General features: G+C 36.6%; 1 protein-coding gene across 1 annotated transcript; it reads left to right on the forward strand.

Annotated features, from left to right (window-relative positions):
• Window positions 1-23,084: 23,084 nt before the first annotated feature.
• LOC136797302 (uncharacterized) lies at window positions 23,085-23,492 on the forward strand. The gene has a single exon (XM_067053502.1). It carries the CDS (start codon window positions 23,085-23,087, stop codon window positions 23,490-23,492), a length of 408 nt encoding a protein of 135 aa, XP_066909603.1.
• Window positions 23,493-25,404: the final 1,912 nt, after the last annotated feature.

Genomic DNA, 25,404 nt, shown 5'->3' on the forward strand with positions numbered 1-25,404 from the left:
CATTCAGGGTGATAATAATAAGAGAACATAATGTTGTAACTATTGAGAGTATTAGAGAACCCAAAAAGCGCAGGACCGTTCACATTGAACAACTTAAAGTCCCACTAACCGAAACACATGCGCAAGAGTAATCCGGAGTGTCCTCATCTCAACTTATCTGTTGTGTTATCTTTTCTTAAGTGGTCATTAATTTTTTTTTAAATTTATCTTTGATTGTGGAGATGTACTGCATAAATTACGTTGCATTTTTAAAAATTTTAATTGTATAAATTCATGATTTTATTTTTATTTTGCTTTACTTTTAGTTTGTAATAAGCGATTATGAGGAGTGTCTATCTTTTGCTTTCTTTATTGTATATACTTTATTGTAAATAGTTATTTTTGTTCTATTTTATATTAATTTATTGTATAGTTGAAGTTTACGAGGATTGTTCGTAAACTGGTGAGGGGGAGTTACAGCCTTATTCAGCTGTTACTTCGATGTTAGCTGACTTAGGAGATCAGCTGATCGCATGTATATAAAGAGATGTACCGAACCCAATAAAGATAGTATGTTACAGCAGCTCACACGTGTTATATCTTATTCCTTCTTCTCTTTTTTGACATTTGGCTTTCGCCGATACTTAACTTTTATATATATAAAAATAAAAAAAGCAAAGCATTCATGTTAAAAATCTAATTGTATTCTTATATTTAAATTATAATTCCAGTTACTTTTTCGGTCTCCTGCAATATAGAAATGTAAAAATCAATTATCTAGCCTTTAACAAACTCAATTACGGGAGCCTATCAGCAGAATTAAATTGGACCGCTATCAGAGAACTAAGCCAACGACACGCCAATTTAACTGGCCCTAGATCGGGGCACAAAAGAGCCGCAGCAGTGTGTATCCAATGGTTGTTAACTTTGAACGAGGCTTATCTCACAGGCTAACCTTCAGTCCCCTCTTAACCTCATTGCTCTCTGCCCGTAAATCGTATTAATTAACAGCATACCTGGTTTCTAATTGCTTCTCAGTCTTAATTTAAAATTATATTATTGCTAATCATAAATTAAACCATTGTACCATGTCTAAGATATTGTAACTCTAATAAGGAGGTAGAAAGGAAACTGACAAGAGCAGATCACATCTCTATACTCTGATTTTTTATTACGTTTAATGTTTAATATTACCATTAATTTAAGCTAATTTGAATTAATCTCTCATACAGGATTCGTCATTAACCTGTGTTACATCCTGCAATATCCTTCAATGACATTTCCTTTATTCTGACTGAAGATCTTTTACGCAGAACTATATCAGAACAATTGGTTAGTTTGTTTCGTTATAGTGTAAAATGATTTAGATTCTACACTAAGACGAAAGAAACTGCCCGTTGAAGAAAAAGTGATCTGGAATCAAAGGATATTATTCAAAGGTGCCATTTACTTTGATTATTGGAAGTATATATTATTTAAACATGGGACATTTTTATTAATTTAATTCTTTTTATACGGGAAGATTGAAATTGTTTTTCTTTTCGAAACTCTATTATATAAACCGCAGTCAGACTACTGCAGTCACAACAGAGGAAACTACTTTACCATCCACTTCTACCAGTAATAATATTGTTGCCAATAACAATCAACCAGGAGAGACTTCGGACCCGGTTACTTTCTCAAAACCGGAGCCACTACATATTTATGTTACTAACATCGAAAATGACTTTTCGTTTTCTTTGGTAGAGAAATTGCAAATTTAATCGGACTGACGAATTTCCGTGGTTTCTCAAGTGTATCAGATATAAAAATGAATACTACCACGAAGGAACATTATAAAACTTTATTAAACAACTTTCATTGCTACCAACTTCGTGATGAAAAAGCATATAGAGCATACCACTGAAAAATGTCCACTACCACTGTTCTTCATAGACTTAGAGCCTGCATGGAATAATCGCGAAATATTTCAAGTAACAAGACTTGTATACTCAACGGTACACTTTGAGCAGCCCAAGCAGGAATCTACAATAGTGCTGTGCACTAACTGTCAAAACTTAGGACACACCAAGAGCTACTGCCATCACCAAGCCAGGTGCGTTTAATCTGCTATCATAGGATGAACCAGCCAAATGTACACTGTGCACGAAAGACTATCCGGCGAACTACAGAGGATGCGTGGTCTATAAAAACTTACTCAAGCAAAGAACCAACAATAGGGCATTAGAAATCCATGACGAGAAGAATCGCACGCAGGTACCTCCTGAAGTTGGGAATTGCGCCAGTTTTCCAGAATTGCAGAAAAATGCAACTTAACTCAACCAGCAACAACTTTCTGTCTCAACCATCTCAGATCATCGCTAAGAATACAGAAGACCTCAACCATACTCTTAATTTGAGGCTCATGCCTCCCAATCCTATCCCCAGACCTCTCATTCTCAATCTCAAACTCCCCATCCGCTTATTCCTTCCCATCATCTACCTTTAAAGGTTAAATTACCCCCGGAGTATCCACATCCAGCTTCTTCTCAACCTACTGTTCAAGTAAACAATCCACCCAAATACCTTAGAAAACAGATCTAGCACCCCATACCTCACGAAGGGTTCATCCAACACCCAGCGCTCATAAAACTGCCAAACTGAGTCATACAAACTGCCTAGCCCCTGATCAACACCCACATCTCAACTACAATCCAACCAATATAAAATCTATCCTTATAAATTGTCCTTTCTGTTGGATCTTTAAAATACTATAATATCGCTAATCACCCTCCTCACTAGAATACTGACTGAAATTCTTTTCAATCTTCCACGATGAGAGCAAAGCCCCTAGTTATCCACATTTCTACATTCCTGACTACATTTCTTAGAGATCAGACCACCCAGACCCCGCTTCACTCTCTGGGTGGACGCTATCCAAGCAACCAACCTCATTTCAATTCCTCCTTTTCACTTAACATTATCAGCTGTATACCGTCTCCCTGATGATTCCCTTTCCTACAAACATCTTGACTCTTTATTCCGGTCCTTCGGATCGCGCTTCATCGTTTGAGGAGATTATAATGCCAAACATCAACGATGGGGATGTCGTACATCTTATAAGTTATGAAGATTCAGAACTACAATTTCAAAAAAAGGAAAATAGGGACACTAAATGACACACATAAGCTCGACTAAGATAATGATTTATTCTCCTGTATAATCCTCTATATATACATTCTGGCTTGGTTACATAGGGAGTTTAGGTATTAAGACTCATAATACCTATGCTCTGTTTATAACTCCCCCCTGCCAGTTTACAAACAATTCCTCGTAAACTACAACAAAAAGTAAAAATAACAAAAATAAAAGACCATTCTACAAAATAAAATAATAAAAAAAACTAGATACACACACTTTGACAAAATTAATCTAATATTTTGCTATTTACACAATTTTGTATCTACATATTAAGACTATTTACATTTGTCTTCCACTCACACTTTTTCTTATTTACACTCCGACACTACAAAACAACAAACAAACAAAAAAGCAAATCTGTATACCTGAGCTTAGGGAGGAGGCACTCCAGATGTCTCCGGAGTTGTTATCGCTGGGAACCTTAATTGTTCTACGTGAACCGTCCGCCTCTTTCTCGGTTCCTGTATACTCTCTATGGTTACCACCTTATGTTCCCTAATGGTTATCACCCGGAATGTCCTCTCATAGCGGCGAAATTCCTTAATCCTATTGGACCCTAAACGGCGGTACACGACCGTCCCAATTCGAATGTCTCCCATCACATCCCGAAGGTTTAAATTCTGTCGTTCCACTCGCCAACCTTTCTCCCTCTCCTTCGAGATTCACAATTTACACCATCATCGTGCTTCGGATAAACGTCCTATCGATCACCACTTCTTCCAGCCTCCACAGCCTTTTGATCTTCTCACATATGACCTGATTCCCTACGTAGAGATAATACATTCTTCCCGCCTTCGATGCATCCATTAGCACCCGACATATCTGATCCTCTCTCGCCCCTGGTTGTGACCATATCGTGTTGATAGAGGTTTGCCCATACTTGGAGTATTCCACCTACATAAGACCGGAAGTCCTTGTTTTCCAGATTATTTGCAGTTTCTTGTCGTTCACGATCTCTTCTACCTCCTCCATCTCGGACAGTCTATCTCCCGTAGTGATATCGTCCCCTGACGACGGAGTTCCTTCCTCCCGCGGCTGAGTGTTCGAAGTCTCCCCTTCCACTGCAGTCCATTCTCCTAGGAATTGTCTGACGCCCCCCGATGGTTCCTCCTCTACCGCATTTATGGTTATTCCCTGAGACAACCAATCCGCAACCACATTCTCCTTCCCTCGCTTATAGGCTATCTCCATAATGAATTGCCCTAGCAGCTCCTTCCAGTGAGTGATGCGCGCAGAAGACTCCTTCAGTTTTCCTACCCACTGAAGAGGTCGGTGGTCGGTATGGATCCTAAACCGCCTCCCAAACACGTATGGTAGGAAGTGCTCCACCGCCCACACAATCCCTAATAGTTCGCCCTCTAGGTCACTGTAAGGCGATTCTGCGTCCGTCAATTTTCTCCTCCCGTATGCCACTGGGCGTTCTCCCTTCTCGCTATCCTGCGAAAGCACCACTCCCAATGCGTATTCGCTGGCATCCGTCGTGATTGTGAACTGTTTGCTGAAGTCTGGGAACGCCAGTAAGCGGTTCTCGCTGCAACCTTTCCACGCACCGTTTGAGGTTATTCTCCATGGCCGGCGTTACCACTATACGGCTACCCTTTTTCAGGAAATTGTTAAGAGGGACCAAATGCTTTGCCATCTCCGGCACAAACCGTCGGTAATAATTATGGGCCCCCAACAACCGCCTGACCCCTTTTACATCCCTGGGGACTGCCATTCGTTGTAGAACCTCCACTTTGTGCGCATCGGGTTTAACCCCATCCTTCGAGTTGATGTGCCCCAGAAAACCAATCTCCTCCTGACCCAACGACGATTTTTCCCGAGACAATTTGAGTCCGAACTGGCGAATTCTGTTGAATACGGTCTCCAAATGTGCTTTGTGTTCCCGCTCTGACTTACTAAAAACTAATAAATCATCCATGTACACTTGACACATGGACTCATCTATAACCCTAAGAAATTCGTCCATAAGTCTCTGAAAGGTGATGGGGGCGTTCTTCAGTCCAAACATTTGCGTAAACTCGTAGTGGCCCCGTTCGAACGTGAATGCTGTTTTCGGTTGGTCTCTTGGATGCATCCTTATTTGATGATACCCAGCCTTGAGATCCAGAGTGCTAAATATCGTCGATCCACTCAACCTATCCAGTATATCATCCAAGCGGGGAATAGCGTACCACTCATCCACCGTATTCTCGTTTAATTTTCGGTAGTCGATGACTACTCGGTACTTCTCCTTTTGATCCCCCGCGACTGCTTTCTTTTTTACAGCCCATAAGGGGCTATTAAAGGGCGAAGTGCTATTCACAATAATGCCTTGTTCCCTTAAGTTCTCAATCTCCTCCCGTATATGCTCACGTAGTGCCTGTGGATATCAACGTTCCTTTACATAGGTTACCTTCCCCCGCTTTAACTCTATTTCATGCACCGTCTCCCTCTCGTTTCCCTGTCTCCCTGGCCAACTACACTTTTATGATGGTGGACAGGAATCCCATGATACCATGCACCTCAGCTATGCTCCTCGTCTCCCTCATATTATCTGTAATTTGATTGAAACGGACGAGGAGGACTCCAGCGAACTGCCCGTTGCTTTGTCTCGACTTCTTCTCTTCCCAGAAAATCCGGAAAATGTCCTCTTCAGGTGACCATCTGCCCCCGCCAATCGCGGTATTGCCACGCCAAAATGCTATGAGTGCGGAAATGAAGGGCATATGGCGAGGCATTGTCCATATTTATTCAGGCGGAGGAATATGAACCAAGGTGAACCAATGGAGGTGAACGCGCAGAGAATGGGGAAAAGAAGAATCCTAAGGAGAGCGTACGAGTCGGAAACAGAGTCGGCCGAAACGTCCGAAACATCGAAAACGGAGATGGAAGGAGGTGAGAAAAGGTGAGAAGAGGAGAGAGGAGGGCGGAGGATGAAGGAAGAAAACAAGAAGAAATCTGAGGTGCGTACCAGGGGAGAGGCGGCCGCGTGTTGGTGAGTTGCAGCGTCGAGGGAAAGCGTGGCGGTCTGCCTATCATCTGCATGGGAGGAGTGTGATGCCTTATCGACACCGGGAGTTCGAACACCATCGTGTGCAGAGGACCGTTAGACAGGCTGAGAGGAGGAGAGGAAACACCCCACCAATGGAATACCAAAGAAGTTAGTAAATCTTGTACGGATGTGCATGACCGAAACGTTTAATGAGGTACGCATCGGTAATCATTATTCTAAGAAATTCCAGGTCCGGTCGGATTTAAAACAAGGTGATTCTTCATCACCTATCTTATTTAATCTAGCACTATAATATGTCATTATAAGTGTGATGAATACTGAAAAGGGTTTAACTTAGGGTGGTAAAATACCGGTGCTTGGGTATGCAGATGATTTGGTATTATTGGGTGATGACAAAGAAACCTTAGAACTAAATACAACGACGCTAATAAACTACAGTAAGGAACTAGGTCTTGAAATAAATACGGATAAATAAAATACATGGTTAGCAGTAGAAACGCGAACAATTTCGGTGATATAGATATAGGAGGGAATACGTTTGAACAGGTAGATAGGTTTAAATATTTAGGTTCTACGGTAACTAGAAAAAAACGAAATTGATGAGGAAATAAAAGCTAGGTTGAAGGCGGGAAATGCTTGTTATTGTTCCATTTCGAAACTGCTTAGCTCGCGCCTTCTATAAAAAAAATATTATCCTTCCCACTGTTCTTTATGGATGTGGGCCTCTTCTTACACAAAGGGATGAACAGCGTCTTAAGGTTTTTGAAAATAAAGTATTACGCAAAATATTCGGACCGAAAAAGGATGAATTAACTGGAGAATTTAGAATATTGCACAACGCTGAATTAAGGGACCTACACCCGGTAAATATAATTCAAGTTATAGCATTGCGGCGTATAAGATGGGCATGTAAGGTTGTAGGGCTTAGTAACGAGCGGATCCCAAAAATGTTAATAAACACTGAACCAACGGGTAAACGTCCGAGGGGTAGACCGAAACGTAGATGGGAGGATTGCGTTAAAACTGATTTAGTGAAATTGGAGGGGCATCACTGGAAGGATGTATGTAGTGACCGTTTGGAGGAATCAGCATCGAACCTTCGGGTTCGTTAGGCCTTTATTATTATTATTATCCGGTTTTTTTCGCTATTGCGGGTTGAGTATCTGAAGTGAGGGACCTAGAAGTCCAACCAACTTCACATTTTGTTAATTTATTTATTTTTTCTTTTCAAATATTTAAAACCTTTCGAACTATACGTGGTGTGTCTAAGAGAACCGACTGATGAGCCTCTCTTAGTACATCAACAGGCACTCCCAAACCATTCACGCCTGCCACTGTAGATTTTGGTACAAGGCCCTTGGTGGATATTATGATTGGTGGAGTTGTAGTAACTCCCTCCAAGTGATACAGCTCCTTCAATTGGTATGACCCAAGTATTGATGGCCTGGATTTTATATTTTCCAGAAAATTGAGTCTTTAATACTTTTCGTAGTCTCATTTTCAACATTAATATTAGCTCTTCTTTCACATAGTTTATTATTATTATGGAGATTCAGGTAATAGGTAGTTTTAACTATCGTAAATAATAGTTGTATATTTCCCCAAGTAAGGAGATTTTTTAAAATGTATTTATTGTAATTTACTATACAATAAAATACAAAAAGTATTTAAATGTGATTTATAAATCTAAAGTATATGATAATATTCTGTGAAGGACTGTCTTAAATTAGAAGATCCCATAGCCATATTTTTTTAGAGTCCTCAGAGCGTTTAAAAAACAATTTGGGATGAAAGGTTATAGAATGTGAAGTTGTGTGAGCTAGAAGTTTATTATCAAAAGAGATAGTTTATTGACAATTTAAAGTAATGTAGGTTAGAGATTTGTTATTATAAATTCTCGTTTAAAAAAAATCTATTTTTTTGTATAATGACACCATACAGTTCTATAATTAAACCTGGAAAAAAATATATAAAAAACCCGTACAATTATTTGTTAGTGTTTTGTAGTGAAGATAATAGGGTTAATTTATGTTACCTGCTTCTCAGTCTTATCGTTCTTAGTTGTATTCTATTTGACTATGAACCCAATTAAAAAAATATATAATACTATGTTAATAATGTATGATGTGTTCATTCCAAGTATAAACCTAGTATAGTGCTTTCTCACCCATTTCTGTTTATTAGGTGGTGTTGTATTTTTTTATTTTATCTTTCATTGAATATTTGGTCGCACTCAGTGTATATATTCAATATATTTTGTACTCTTATAGAGTTAGAATATATTTCTCTATTGTTTTTGTCTAGTTTAGACTGTGGGCGTAAGATGTGCCATGCGTATTATGTTACCTAATGTTTTTAGTTTTAATGATGCTTGAATTGGTGAAATATTTACTTGAAAAAATTGTATTGGAGATTGTACAGTAAAAAAATGATCCAATTAAAATGTTAAATATATGGTCTTAATGTGTGAAATAACTATATGAATAGTATGCAGCATTATTTACAATTTATATATTGTATTTCCAAACATCTTGGGTAGTTACCTTTTACAATACACAAAAAAAATAGTATGGTTTCACATATTTCAAAAATGCCTAAAAATATAGACTAACTTTTTTTTTTTTAATTTTCGATATTGAGTGAAGAAAATGTTTATCCTTACCCAAAAATGACCCAATGGCTGAATTCAAAGACTCTCAGTACGTTACAGAGCACTATTAAATCTTGCAATGATTTTTTTTTTGTTCTGTAAAGCCTCCAAATCTGAGAAAAGGGATTTTCATTACACTCAATAGCTGAGCACATAGGTCAATGCTGAATATTATTCATTTATTCAAAATAATGAATATTCATACAGCTGCATTTGCTAAATATTTTACCGTTACGGGTGTAATGAAGTACAGCTCATTTACTTCATAGGTCTATTTAAGTAATTTGTTCTTTTACGTTAAATCATAAGGATAAGTGATTAATTAGTAGTTTTCAGCAGTAGTAGTTAGTAGTTTACAGCATGTAGTAGTCCAACAGCTACTATTATTATTCTAATTGCTGCTAGCTACGTTACCTCGCTCCTATCATTACTATCTTTATCGAAAGGAACTAGCTGCGACGCATCGAGATTAGTTTAATTTCCTTACCAAGCAGGATAAGGAAAAGTTGGATACATGGTTTCTCCATTAAGTTGCAGTTGTTTGATAACAATGAAGATTAGTTTCTGGAAAGATCGTTCAAGGTTATATTTAAAGGCTGTTTTTCAAGCTTTAAGTTAATTTGACCAGGTCCATGTAATTATTTTTCCATTTTTATGTAAATATTAACCTTGAGATTTTCAATCCGTTGATATAATATGTACAGTCAATATAAATATTATGAAATTAATACCAATATTAGTGTCGGAGTTTTATTAATTTATTATTTTTAGGGCAGTTCTCCACCGTATAATGAATAATAGAGTGCGATTTCAATGAATTGAAGTTAATAATCGATCCTTACCTGTGATCAATGAGACGACTTACTAGAAATAATTTTTTTCTTAAGACAATCTCTAAAATCCACTTTTTTGTTCTTCGAGGTTCTTTAATTTTATTATATTTTTATTTTCTGCAATGCTTACACTCTTGAGGAGCATATATAATACACATAAAAAACGCAAATCCGTTTGATTTTAGTTTAGGAACAATTATTGTTAATAATAGCATTTGATAGTGATGAGAATAGTTCGCTATAATGATATCTCTGGGTACTGCTTAATTCTATTAGTAAAGTTGTCATCATCGTTAAGAATCATTTTTACTAATTGAGAAAGTGTTTGTTTTTATTTCAGGTTACTTAAGGTAGCTTTCGAAGTTGATAATCTTTTTATCAATATCAATTAGAGATATATTAGTACTGATATCAGTGAGGGGGTAAATCTAGTAAAGTAATTCCTATAATTCTCTATTTCTAACCCCACAAGTGGTGTGCTTTCATTACACAATTTCAAATTTCTTAGATTTTTCAATAAGATACATATTAACAGGCCAGAGGATAGAATACAACTTATGCAAATAAATTTAAATGTATCAACGACCAGTAGCATATTTCAGGTTCTAGGACTAGAAGTTTTTTCTTTAAAATTTTTTAAGTCTTATTGGTGTAAGTTATATTGTGTTAACTTCAACTCGAAACATGTTTAGTATACAGGGGAGAGCTGGTACTTCAGCCGTAAAGTGAAAAAATCCCCTTTTCAGAACCATCAGACTTGGATATACAAGGGTAGGGATTGTTTATCTGTTGCTATAAAAATTTGTATTTTAGGATTTCGCGAGGTGATAATAACAAATGTAAATTTTACATTTTAAGGAATATAAGTTTAACAGGAGATAGTGAAGCCGTCATGAATTTGGGAAAGATTGGATACAATCTATACATTGGATGAATACTGCATAATGCATTGTACCAACCCTTTCCTCGTTTAAATCCCTTGTATTTCACTACCTTTTGCTTCACCGATCTGACCCATTATTATAATAGTACAGATATTTTGTAATTAACTTTTTGTTTTGTTTTTACTTAGTCAGTTAGTTTTTTTAAATAATATATTTTTTTCTCTCTTTATATACGTTATTATTAATTGTAGGCACACTGTTTTATGGTCAATAAATGTTATTATAAAATTACAATTGCCTTTGTAATTGTTCAAAAGGGTCCTTGTCCCAGAATAATAAACTATTTTTAATTTTCATCTATTTCTTTTTTTTATTTATTCATAAAATTTTGTAATATTTTTATTTATACATTATTTTTATTAAACAAAGCTTAAGGTACTTTGAAAATTCGAGGTCTAAGCCCTGTTAGACTTTTTCAATGAGGATAATTATAATAATAATATTTGATATTAAAGAGCACTAATTGCTCATTAAATCACCGAATTTAATAGAAATCGTTTCAACAGTTTTGGAAAAAATCAAAGATATAAGATAAAGTTAATGTATAAAGTGACACTTTTCGGTCGATTTTAGGAAAGAAATTGCTGTTCCATCTCTAGTATATAACCACTTTAAATATGTAATTTTACGAGGTGGATTGAAAAGTTCTCCGAATACACTAGAAAGAAGTGTCTTACCTCGGTGGAAATGCTTTTATTTGTCAACATATTCTCCCTGTATACTAATGCATTTGGTCCTGCGATGTTCCATTGCCTTGATCCCATTTCGAAAATGAGGTCTAGGCCTGCAATTTCCAATTCGTCTGTCAGTTCTTCCGTCGTAGGAAAACTCTATCCACCTAGGAAAATTTCCAGCTTGGGAAAGAGAAGAAAGTCTGACCGAAATCAGGTGAATAAGGTGGATTTGGCAACAGATCATGAAGTTTTGCCATGGCAATAGCACTTGTGTGGGGGCGGGCGTTGTCCTGATGAAAGATGAGTTTTTCCTTGTCAAACCAGGCCTTTTTTCGCGTATCTTTTCCTGTAATTGGTCTAGGAGGTTGGCGTAGTATTGCCCCGTAATTGTTTGGCCAGTAGGAAGATAATCTATCAGCAGAATGCCTTTTGCATCCCAGAAAAACTGGGTTCCGGCCGAACTTACTGCCTTTGTTTTCTTTGGTTGAGGTGACTCAGCATGTGCCAAAGTAGTGGAATGCTTTCACGTCTCTGGTGTATAGTAGTGGATCCAATTTTCATCTGTAGTCACAGACCGGCGCAAAAAATCTTGTTGGTTGTTCTGAAAACGGGTCTGATTTTGTTCGGACGTTTCCAATCTGGTGCGTTTATGGTCCAGTGTCAAGAGTCGCGGCACCCATCTTGCGGATAATTTTTTCATTCCTAATTCTTCTGTAATTAGATGTAAAAAATGTGATATACCCGTTCAGATGACATCCCTAAAACTTCAGTAATCTCACGGACTTCCATCCTCCATGACCTCTTTATGCACTTTTACAATAAATTCTGGTGTCATAGCATTTTTTGGCCGTCTACTGCGCGGATCATCATCTAAGCACTCCCGACCAGAAGGTTTCCCTTATTAAAAAGGTGTTTCCCATTCGGTATCTATCAACTTTATTGGGACAAAAGTACTTTCGAATTTTCTGAAAAAATATAAAAAACTTGTAAGTGTATGCAATTTAGTTTTTTTTAATTTGGTTCATAACAATCCAATAAACAATTTACTCCTAAATCTCAACAACGGTTTTAGCTTATTTGAGAAAAGTAATTATAAAATTAGGAAAAATTGAAATTTCATGATATTATATTTATTAAACTTTAAAGGGCCTGAGATGAAACCTTCCACACCATCATCTTGTCAAACATATTAGGTTGAGCCGCTGCTAACGTAGTCTCTGATAGTGAAGGGATTGCCGGAGCCATTGGGGTCACAGGAGGTACTGGAGCTGCCGGATAAGTTGCCAGAATATTTAGGACCGCCGGTCTCTGGCCCTCGTGGTTGTTGCTGACCATTATTAAGGTAAAAAAAAATTAAACAAAAAATTTCGGGTTACCAAAATCTAATTGGAAAAATAATTAAGAGAACAGGGTTCCCGGCTACTACTTGTATTATTAAAGTATAATACTACTTGTATTGTTAATGTGTAATACTACTAGTATTATTTCAATAAATCTCCTCTAATGATTTAAAAATATTTTGTTCAATTACTCAACATAACTGCCTTTTTCAACATTCAATATTGCCTCATTGCCTGAAAGGTGAAAGAGTTTTAAAATGTTAATTATTTACTTTTACCTATAAATTTTTACCAGAGAAGACATTATTGATTAATAATAGAATTTCTTATACTAACATCTTAGAATGATGAGATAAAGTATAACATAGTAAATTTATTAACCAATAAAAAAATTAATAAAACCAACAACTAAAACTGAAACCTTGTAATAATATCTGCTAATAAATTCTTATATGAATATTAATATTTCTAAAATCTCTCCTTATATAAAATTGAAATATAAATTAAGACCATACTCTCTGAAGGTAAAGAAATTATTATGACTTTACATTATTACTCATTATCATCCATTACTCCAAATGACTATTACAATTAACTAATTTTATGATTTAACTTTATAAATATTGAATTTACTGAATGTTTAATTATTGTTTTATTTAATTATATGGTACTTATATATTTGTCGTTAGAAAATAATTTCAACTTATTGCTTAAACAAAATTATAATTGTCTTATTGCAGTACATATATAACTCAAATTATATATTGTGACTTTATTTTCTTCTAATTATTTAGAGCTTTCTAAAATATTTATAATTCAACTAATTCCAACTGTAATTTGATTAAGAATGAACTAGCTGTTTATAATATCTCCTGAATAGGTGGGAGGTCTTCTTAATGTTCTCTACTGTTCAAGAAGGCAGATTATGGTGGAAATGTCCGCCGAGAACTCGTATGTTGGCCTCGGAAGATCTTCTTGGAGTACCATGCACTTTTTTCTTTTTTGTGGCGATTTTCATTGGTAAAAAATACTTTAAGATTTGTCTTCAATAATTTGGTTCCTCTAACCTTTAAACAAACTTTTTTAAACGTTAAGAATTGTTGCTAATCTGCTTTATCTCTTAGCTTTTATTTAATACCTTCTTGGATTTGCATCTAGTCATTAGCATATATTACTTAATCCTAATACAACAGTATAAATAGATCGACTTTATTTATAACTATTTACAGTATCCTTTTAATATGACTAACGTAAATTTATTGTCATTACAACTGTGACAACATCCAATTCTCTAATATTATTGAGGCTTCACTGTTAGGTTCAAATTGGGATAATAGAATTTGTATGAGCATACCTTCGATCTCTTTAGAACATTCAATATGTGGGGCATCCAAGTAAAAGCAGTAACACCATAATACTTATATTTTTCAACAAAATGTTGGTTCGATAATTGAGATTATTAGTATGACAGGGTATATTTCTGATTTAATTATGGAATTTATCAATTGCATTAATATAAGTGAGAGCTTTGAGTGAATTATTAGGTTACAGGCTATTATAACATCTTATGCAGCGGTTTTTTTTTTTTTATTGTAAGATAAAATAATTTGGTTTACATCATGTTTAGTTGCATAAAGTATATCAAAGGAGAGTAAATTTGAAGTGATTTGACGAATGAAATGAGGTAATAATTTCTTACCACACTTTTGTGAAATTGTCGTACTACGTGCATTGAAATATTCAGAAATTTTGATTATAAATTCCCGTTAATTTTTTTTTTTTGGGTGGGGAGGGGCAGTTTATTTTTTTTTGTAGTGTACAATCCTTAATATTACTATCAATGCAGGTTTGTGAACTACAAATAGAAAACATAACAATATTTCCCCTAATATTATATGTTAACATGGAAAAGAATTTAAGCTTTGATATTACTTTATTCATTACTGAGATACTTTAATAGAATTCGAATATAATATAAAATTTTAGTGTGGCATATTATGCTTTATCCTTAAAGCCAGATAAAAGATTCCACGTCGGTTTGGATTTAGGTACGGAGGGAAATGAAAATAGCCTGCGATGAATTTCATGGGGACAATAAGCTTGTGAGGATCTATTACAATGAATACCAAATCCATGGATTGACCTGTCGCGCTCTTTTGTTAGCGACTCTTATTCATCTTCATTTTTTCCAGTTTTGTACCTCTCATCTACCAAATATGGACTATTGACAATCGTGTCGATGTAGGTACTTTATTGGGAACCTCCAAACGGTTTTAATATGAGCTTTATTGCAGAAGGTATTGGCTACCGAAAAATTGTGTCCTGCCTTTTGAAGTTCAATTTCATTTTATAAATAAAACAAAATATTCACTTCATTTATTACAGTGTCTATTAGACATCAGGTCATATCACTGACTTCATATATCGCATAAAATAAATTTAAAAAATAACGACTACCTGACAGTGTAAAAGCACTGCAGTATGTCAAGTACACGTAAAGTGTATCGAAGATTTCTGGTGTGAGTAATTACGAAATAATTTTCGTTGATATGTTGGGACCACAGCCTGGTTGTCCTGGAGACGCTCTTGCACTATGCCAAGATTACGCTGGATTTCACAGATTTATTTTTGGGCGTGTAAACACTGATTAGTTAGGTAAATCAATGAGGATTCGAATGAAATTTTTAACATACCTATAAATGAATTGGACAATACATAAAAGAAGTTCTAAGGTATACAAACAATATTAAATAAAATAAAGGTAATAATAAGATGAAAATTATAAATCATTAATAGAACAAAACACATGAAATATTCTATAAAAGAACAATTGAAATAATAATAACTAAATGATGGGGGGAAAAACAAGCATTTACTATTAAATTGGATACAAAACTCTACAAATAAAAACCTAACTTGAAAGATAAAACACTAATAAATAAAAAAGGTATGGTAAATAAAGATAAATTACAAGTTACTTGGTGAAATAGATTAATAAAATTTAATGATTTTTATTACAAAAATGGAACTAAATGAATAATATAATGAAAAAGTACCAATGGTGAAATACTTGATGTGCAGACTGTGAGGCAACTGTGGGTTGATTTTCAGAATGATTAGCAAGTGGATGCACTTGCTGAAGATTTTGATGTTGATAAAGACGGTAGACAGATGTAGATGTGATAAAGATGAGATAATATTAAACGGTATAATTTATATAGATAATGTAGGTAGGAGTAGAAAACTAAGTAACATTATAAACTGTGCACAGATAGACAACAGTTAAGGTTACCAGTATATTGTTTTCTCTCTCCACAATCCAAAGAGGTTGCAAGTGCCGTAGCTATCACCTGTACTTACAATAACTTGTTTTTAGTTTAACACTGATACAGAGGTTATATTACATTTATAAGAAATACAGTATGATTTAAAGCTAGTATATATAGCAATAAACGGTAAAACAAAATATAAGGAATGAGTGAGTTAGAAATTTAACAATTAAAAATGAAACAGATTAAAGGAGAAATCATGAAATGGGTTTAGAACTTCTTTTCATGGTGAAAGTGGAAAATTAGAGATTTAAGTATTGGGACGTAGAACGTAAAAAGTTTAAATTCCACTGGTGGATTAAAATCGGTCGCAAATGAGGTTGAGGGATACAATTGAGATATCGTAACGATACAGGAGATTCATTGGTCAAGGAAGGAATATACGCCATTTGGGGGGGGACAATGGAAAACTTGCCAGTAGACAAACGTAGGAATTATGCCCAGGAAATACAAAGTGATTGTATTGGATGGACACGGGATGTGACTTGTTAGAGAAAGTGGAAGCCTCCAGCACCGAAGGCGAGGAATCCTTATACCTGTCCTATGGTAGACGCCAGCATTAACCATTATGAAAAGAGACCTCTACAAGGACCGGCGGTCGTATCAGAAGTGTAGATGTGACGAGAGGCGCACTGTACTTCGTAATGAGTATAGAGGAACAAGGCCAAGGCATATCAAAACGTGGTGCGCTCGCAGAAAAAGAGATCCTGGGCCGAATTTAGCGTCGATGAATTCTCTACATGTAATCCCTAGGGTATTTCGTATAGGGTGGCCTTTGGTAAACTGACTCCACTACAGACGTTGGCACCTCTCAAGCATGAAGATTACCAGGAACTACAAGATTACAGGCCTTGGTTGACCGCAGCTACAGTCCTGGGATAGATTTAACGAGAGAGGGAGACAAAATCAATTGTATGGTCTTGATTATTCCTATTGCAACCTTTTCTTTTTTTTATAAGATCTGAATTTTTTGTATGTGTTTTAATCGATTTGAATGAAGGAAGATCGTTTTTGGCAAAGGTTAACTCTTCTAATCGGCTACGAACAATCAATTATTTTGGAAATTAAATCGTTGACTCTATTTTAGCCTTATATTTTGGTTTTGATATAAAACTACTTTAATAAGGTAAAAATTGTTAAAATTCCCTAATCATTCTGAATTATCATTAAAAGTCCGGCTGTAGTATTATTAAGCAAACCTTGAAGCTTCCAGTATTTTCTAATTTTCAAGAATAATGTTACAGATTTGACACAACCTTTCTTCAATCATTGTGAAATTTAATCCCTACAATTCAATAAATATTTGGATTTTTTTTTATTTCTGACATTTGAAGAACAAATATTGGGAGCAATGCAATCTTTTTGCTGTATCATAATTAGGGGCACAGGGAAACTTGATTGTTCGTAGCCGATTAGAAGAGTTAACCTTTGCCAAAACCGATCTTGCTTAATCCAAATCCATTAAAACACATACAAAAAACTTCAGATCTTATAAAAAAAAAAAAAAATGGTTGCAATAGGAATAATCAAGTCCATACATTGCTTTTGTATGGAAAATAGGTTTTTTGTATGTATTTTCCCAAAAAAAGAACTTAGATTTTAAAAAGCGGTGTATGCCATGGGTATAAATATGGAACAAATTTTATAAATTAAAATATATCATAAATTATTCAATTTTACGGGATGTGATCCCAATTGTATTTTTTAGATTTATGAATTTTGAATATCTAACAATGTTTTATCATTTTTAGATCTCAAAGTTTTAATGTCGGTCCTTTTTCAATTTATTTTACTCGGTTTTTATTTTATAATAGAAGATTACTTATAACAATTATTTATTTTACTTTTTTCTTTCTCTATCTTCTTAGTGTTGTTAGGCGTGGAGTAGCCTCAGTCCATTTCCTGTATACATCTCTATCCATTCGTCGGATATAATCCAGTGAGCTGTCACGTTCTCTTCCGAGTCCCCCTATGTATAGGTAGTCTAGGTCTAGGTCTATCGACTAGGCGCTTTCCTATTGGCCTTGCTTCCATGAGCCAGCGGGCTTTTCGGTTATCTCTCATCCTACAGACATGGCCGAGCCATTTCAACGTGTATAAACAATTATAGCAATTTTAATTGGGTTTTACAATTAATTCAGTGTAATTGTTCTTCAAAACCATTAATTTTTGATGTTTTGGACCATTTAACGGTTATCTTAACGGTTAGCAATTATAGTGTAACTGAGACTTGTAATTAAAGTACCCATATAATGATTCCTGCCTAACTCTGACTCGTATTACATCCAGTCACAATCGCTTTAATCATTATATTCTTAAATAATTTTTTTTCTACAGCATATTTTTTTAAAATACGATAATCAAAGTTATATTTTAATGTGTATTAAATAATTGTAAAATGTAGTGCAAATGATCAAATCGGCCGTGATAATGACAAGATACACGACTTACAAATCAAGTCCTATGAAGTAGGCTACCTGACTGAAGTCCGTTCTCAGTTAGTCACAGGCCCTTCAATTTCGGGGTAATAATACACTCAGAAATAATTTCCTAAATAGGTATGCCTATTTATATAGGTATTAGATATATTTATAAGCTTTAGATTTATTTGGGATAAGTCATAATCTATCAAAATAGGGAAGAAGAAGAAGCTATCAAAGTAGGGATGATTGTTTAGCGAAAATTGAATTCCAACGGAGAAGGACGGTTGGCCCCAGAGGTGGACTTACTTATGGTCTAGGAGACGAAGAAACTGAGACGGTGTAGTGGGCAGTATGCCTAGGAACTCCTGGAACGCTGCAACAGAATCGCCGATAAACTCATCTCAGATGATGGACACAATCCAGGTAAAGGGTCAGATGCAATTTCTATCCAATGTACTAAAAATTCAGTTTTCAAAAGAGGGAATGAACACAGCAGAAGAACAAGATAAATCAAAACTAAATCAACCACCAAGTAATTGTAATCTAATTGATTAATAAATTCAACAATCAAAAATAATTTAACTAAACAAATTGTAACCACCTTTGGTCAAACATGCATATCAAATGTCATAAATTCTTCAATAATATATGCATATCACAATTTAGCCGTTTTTCATCTATTTAAATCCACTAAATACAGTCCACTTCAATATCTAATCTAGAACCATTTTTATAATAATCAATTACTGGAGATTTTTATTCATCTCAGACTGCGGTGATTGAGCACTACAGATTAGAACTCCTTTCAAGGAAACGGCTTCGGTTTTCTCCAGTAAATCTTCTGAGATGTTGGCTGCCATCCTTTTGGTTTTTCTAAGATCCTGCGAGGCTGCTGCTCTCACTTGTATTTTGGTCAGTATGTAAGCGTGAGCGATTTCTGGTAGCAGGGTTAGCACCGGAACCGCCAGCGAGGTCTCGAGACGTCCTCGAAACGTGTAGAACTGCCGGCCTCACTATGGGCTGTGTTTGTGGTTGACCATCACCATTGACCATCTTGGTTAGTAAAAATAAATAAACAAAGAAAGAGAAAAGGAGATAAAAGAAAAGAATACGAGAGAAAAAAATGTTACGATAGGAGAACAGTTTCCGTATTTCGGCACCACTTATGAGCTACAAAAAAAGGAAAAGGGGAACAGAATACTGACGCACGCTTACTAGAATATTACTGATGTTATTCTTTCTTTATTGTTCTTTATATACATTATCAGTGTTAATTTACATGGTAAATTTCTTCAAGAAAGAAAGAAAAACCAATAGATGGGTAAATGTATTTGAAAAGATCAACTGTAACATTTGCTTCGTTCATACTCGTGTCTTATAATTCTTAGTAATAAGTAAGTAAAGAACTTATAATTCTTAAGTAAAGAACTTACAACTCTTAATAAAGAAATAATGGACGAATATGTATATAGTTTGCGCTTATCGCATAACTTATCCTTAGGAGTAAATAAAAATAAACAGAAGCTTTTTTTTTAAAAAAAAAAAATTGTATTAGCACACCTAGGTATTTATTATATGGAAGGAGCATCAGGAGAGAGGAGTCAACTTGCATGCGTAGATAAAGGGAAATTATTATGCTTTTTCCTAAACCGACCGACAAATGAATTTTTACTTCGATGATTCGGTGATATTTTAAAAATGGCAATGGTGCAAATTCATTATAAAATAAAGTTAAATTATCTTGAGTTTATATTCATATTTTGTCAATGCCAATTGCATGTACTCTGAGTACATTGGAAAACTAGGGGTAGAAAGAGGACGCTCCATCCTTGAGATGAAAAGACTAGCCTGGGACAGGGACCGGTGAGCTAGATGGACTGAGACTGCAACTCCACGCTTGACTGAACACAGGAGTTAGAGGAAGAAGTCAATGCTAATTTATATATTAACATAAGTTTTTCAATATTTAATGTGAAGCAGCAGTTATTGTTGGTTGAAATTGAGCTAAATGGATCGAAACGTTTAATACAATAATGCTTAAAGGATTTAAATTTTCCTTGCAATAACATAATTTGTGATGCTATGTGCTATTTATGTGGGAGCGTGGTAGCCGCGGGGTAAAGCGTGTGGCTACTATCTCTAAGGACTCGAGTTCGAATCCGGCTGGGCAGAAAATTGTTTTCTGAAAGATTGCTGATTGACTGTGTGTATCAATGAATGGAATATAGTTCGGGTGCGGTCAAATAAAACTCAAATAGTAAATGGGTGTACTATTTTTATTATACCACGTTGCAAGGCTTCGTCAGGGCTAAAAAAGATACAAACACTTGACATAGTTACAAAAAAAAAAACATTAGTCGAAAATAACAGGGGTATACAATGAAACGTAAATATTTTTAAAATATTTATTTATTGCTATTTACAACTGTACATTATAATACATTTAGTGAATCTGATCTAAGTTAAATTTGAGTGTTACAGGCGTGTAGAGAAACTACCCATTGTTAGCACTCTAATGACATTTTACATTAGCTGGTCTCATGGCCATCTAAAAATTTAATAAGAGAAATTAAAGGTTATAAACAATAAATAACAACGGTAATAGTAACAGATAGATAAGAGGTAAAATAAGAGAAGAAATATTAAAGGAAGTACAAATTAAGAGATGAAAAAGGAAAAGAATAAAATCAAATGAAAATCAATGAAACAGAATCAGGTATGAATTATGAATTTTGACAGTCAAAGTCTGATTGAACCGTTTGTATTGGGAGGAGTGGCGATGGCAGTTAAGTACGTCACATAATAACAAAAAAAAATTTGTGTACAATTTATGTTTATGCTATGAAAATTTTGTATTTAATTAGGTTGTGTGGTAGATTTTTTCAGAAAAATTATATTTGTTAATTAAATCTTAATTAATGTTACGATGTTTTTACAGAAAATGTTTTACAGGATATTTTTTCCTTAATGAAGAAGGACTCTTAAATATTTTAAGGACTTTTAATTGAAGAAACTTCTGACGCTAATATAATAAAGAACTCTCTTTCAAAAGAAGTTTAATCTAATTAATTATGAAATCTTAAAATAATTTATATTTACATTTATATCTTGTTTGCTTTTAAATTATTTTTTGTTTCTAACCCTGTTTTATTTACATAACTGTTGCAAACACACCCACACCTGTGTGGAGTAGCTAGTCTCCCATCGGGCGCCTCCCCAGGTGGCGGATAGGGAGATTCTCACCAGATATGGCGGGAACCGGGGAAATAAAATACCCGAGGTGGACCAAAACTAGATTCAAATCCAGACGCGACGGTTCCTAGAATAGGCGGCGTACTGGTCAGCATCTGTTCCTCAGGTTATAAGCGGGTGTTTCAAAACCTGGCAGGAGGTATAAAATGCGAAAATACTATGAAAAAGTATGGAAGATAGTGTTAACTGTGCTACGGTGCAGGGGCACGGAATCCCAGAACCGGCGCCAATAGGGAATGCGAAAGCGGGTTCCCCGGCGTCCTCATCATACGACCACAGTGCTGCAATGGTGGGAGACTTTGCCATTGTAGCATCTAATGCCATAAGACTTACCACAACAGGGATGATGCAGAATCTGGGGAGCAAGACTAAACAGCTTCTCTCTTTCATCCGCACCAAGAACAATGTGCATGGCAAGATAAGGAGTTTTGCGTGCGAAATACAACTGTATTTTGAAAAGTTAGAAACAGCTGCACTCGAAACTACAGACGGCCACACCCAATCGAAGGAGGTAAGTCCACTTAGGAAGAATGCTGTTAAATCAGAAGGAACAGTAACCACACCTTCTTTAACAGGTGAACACTGCAAGCAAGAAGAAAATTGAACAACCCAATGCACCAGTGGTGCGTCATAATGCAAATCGCCCTCAGAGATCTAATGCAGTTCAGCGTGGAGAACAGCAGGAGAAGCTATGGCAAGAAGTGTGAAAGAAATCGAGGAAGAAACCTCGCCCTAAGCCATCGAGGCCTGCTGCAGTCATTTAAAAATACCGGAAAGCCAGTCCTACTTAGATGTCCTGCGAAAGGTGAGAGAAGATCCGGCGATGGTGGAAATGGCTTCATCAATCACAAAGGTCCGAAAAATTAATAAAGGCGACCTTTTACTCCAATTGTACATGAAGAAAGAGCAATCCCTTGCTTACTAAAAAGCTCAATGGAGGGTGTGCTTGACGAAGGGGCAGAAGTGAAGACTTGGGTGGAGGAGTCCCTTTATGAGCTGCGAGATTTAGATGATCTCACCACCAAAGAGGAGGTTGCGGAGGCCTTTAAACCTCTCCTGGGTGAAGAGTTAATGCCCATCACAGCGGTAAAGTCCATCCGGAAAGCCTATGGTGGTACGCAAACGGCGGTAATTTTACTTCCGGTTCTCTAGGCTAGGAAGATTATGGCTCAAGGAAAGGTCCGAGTAGGACTGGCGGTTAGCCGTATACGGGAAAGACTCAGAGTTCCAAAGTGTTTCCGTTGCTGGGAATATGGACACATAGCTCGGAATTGAGTCAGAAAGGATAGAACCTCCCTATGTCGAAACTGTGGTAAAGCAGGTCACAAAGCTAGTGATTGTGACCAGAAACCTCAATGCGCATTATGTGCGGGAAATGGAGATGCTGACCACCCCAGTGGAAATAGTAAGTGCCCAGCTTTCCGTTCAGCTTCCGCTCAATTCTGGTTCATTGAAAACCATGACGCAAATCAAACAACATCGTAGATGAGGATACACCAGTTGAATTTGAACCATTGCGAAGCTCCTCACGATCTCCTTTACCCAACGGTACGGGAACGGCACATTGACGTTGCTATTCTCAGCGAACAATATAAAAATCTGGATGACAACTCGTGGGTATCCGATGCCAGTGGTAAAGCTGCTATTTGGGTCTGTAATTCCCAAAATATTCAGGAAGTGAATACTACATCGCACTCCGGCTTTGTATGGGCAAAGATCAATAACGTGTACATATTTAGCTGCTACGCCTATCCCAGCATCACAATAGAAGACTTTGAGAATTTGTTGGATCGCATTGTCTTAGAGGCTAGTTGCCATAATCCAACTATCATAGCTGGTGATTACAACGCATGGGCAACGGAATGGGGAAGTAGAATAACAAATCGACGTTGATGACGTTGTGAAGTTCTCCTGGAAGCTTTCGCACAACTAAATGATATGATCCTTATGAACACCGGAACAAATCCGACGTTTACAAGAGCAGGAAGATCATCAATCATTGATTTGATGTTTGTCAGTGGACGCATGCATCGGATCTCTAGTTGGGAGGTGTGTAGATTTGATACAAACAGTGATCACGAGGCTATATTGATCACACTGCATACGCCTACAAGAAAGAAGAGTTGTCGATGGCGGACTAATGGCTGGAATACAAAAACTTTTGATGATGCTTCATTCACTTTAATGTGAATTAAAAGGGTCAGCCGAGGAAAAATGCGCGTATGACTGACCTCTTTTATATCTGGGGCTTGTGATGCAGCTATGACCCGTTCAAAGCCTGGCAAACATCATTCCTCAGTGTACTGGTGGACGAATACTATTGACGATCTTCGTCGTTGATGCAACCAAGCAAGAAGACGTTACCAGCGAGCGAGACGTCTACTACCAGAGTTTTCAGTTCTTCAAGAAGAGTTCAAGAGAGCTAGAAGGAACCTCCGACAAGCCATTAAAGAAAGAAACGACGGTGCTGGAGAGAACTCTGTGATGAGGTGGATGCAGAACCATGGGGTAGAGCTTACAAAATAGCGCTTAAGAAACTTTGTAAAGGCACGATGCAGGTCCCAACGAGACCGAATGTTGTAGACAGTATAGTCAGATCACTATTCCCTGAACAGGCGAATATTATTGAATGCATTGACAATATATATAACGGACATTCCACAAATTACGCAGGAAGAGATAGAGGACATCGCCTCGGACTTAAAACATGGCAAGGGACCAGGATTGAACAGATTTCCTAATGTAGCTCTGAAGGTAGCTCTCAGGAAATGGCCGGATTTTTTCATCAATCTATTAAATTTGTGCATTCGTGAAGGCTCAATTCCGAAACCTTGGAAGAGACAGCGCCTCGTACTCATTCTAAAGAGTAAGGGAAGACTGGAAGACCCGTCAATCTATCGTCCAATTTGTTTATTGGATATCATGGGTAAAGCATTCGAGAAAATCCTTTCCCTCTGGCTACAAGAGTTCACGGAGGGAGTTAATGGCCACTCGCGTGCTCAATACGGATTTTGTAAAGAGCGATCCACGATAGATGCTGTTGGATTGGTAGTCGAGATGGCCCACACAGCAGTTGCAGGAGCAAGGTGGAGGAGAGGTGCTAAGTGTTATGCTGCAATCATCACGTTAAGAATGCTCCTCCTATCCTATCTTATGACAGTTCTCACACACTACTTCAAAGATAGAGTTCTGTTTTATTTTTGTGGGATTCGTAGATGACGTTGCAGTTGTAATGGCAGCTTGGAAGAAGTTATCGCCTCATCGCTAACCAGGCTGTTGCTACGGTACGAGGTTGGCAGTCTTCGGTATCCCTTTAACTTGCAGATCACAAGACTGAGGTTCTCCTAGTAACTAGCAGGAAGCAGACTGAGTCTATCACTTCAGTTGTACAGTTGTAGTAGCCGCGAAGTACTTGGAAGAAGTTACCCTCATCGCTAACCAGGCTGTTGCTACGGTACGAGGTTGGCAGTCTTCGGTATCCCTTTAACTTGCAGATCACAAGACTGAGGTTCTCCTAGTAACTAGCAGGAAGCAGACTGAGTCTATCACTTTCACGGTTGGTAGAAACGAAACGAAACGGTTGGTCGTTCTCAGTCTTGCTTAAAATACCTAGGAGTCATGATAGGTGCACGTCTCCGCTTTTATATTCACACGGAGTATATCAGCGCCAAACCTGCTAAAGTAGCATCCATTTTGTCACGCCTCATCCGAACGTTGGAGGTCCCAGAGGATGTAGCCGAAGGATCCTTGGTACTCTAGTTCCCTCCATTATGTTATATGCAGCCCCGATTTGGAAAGAAGCGAT

This window comes from Halyomorpha halys, unplaced genomic scaffold (genome assembly GCF_000696795.3).
Source record: "Halyomorpha halys isolate HHAL.00 unplaced genomic scaffold, Hhal_1.1 Scaffold1788.1, whole genome shotgun sequence".
Classification (NCBI taxonomy): domain Eukaryota; kingdom Metazoa; phylum Arthropoda; class Insecta; order Hemiptera; family Pentatomidae; genus Halyomorpha; species Halyomorpha halys.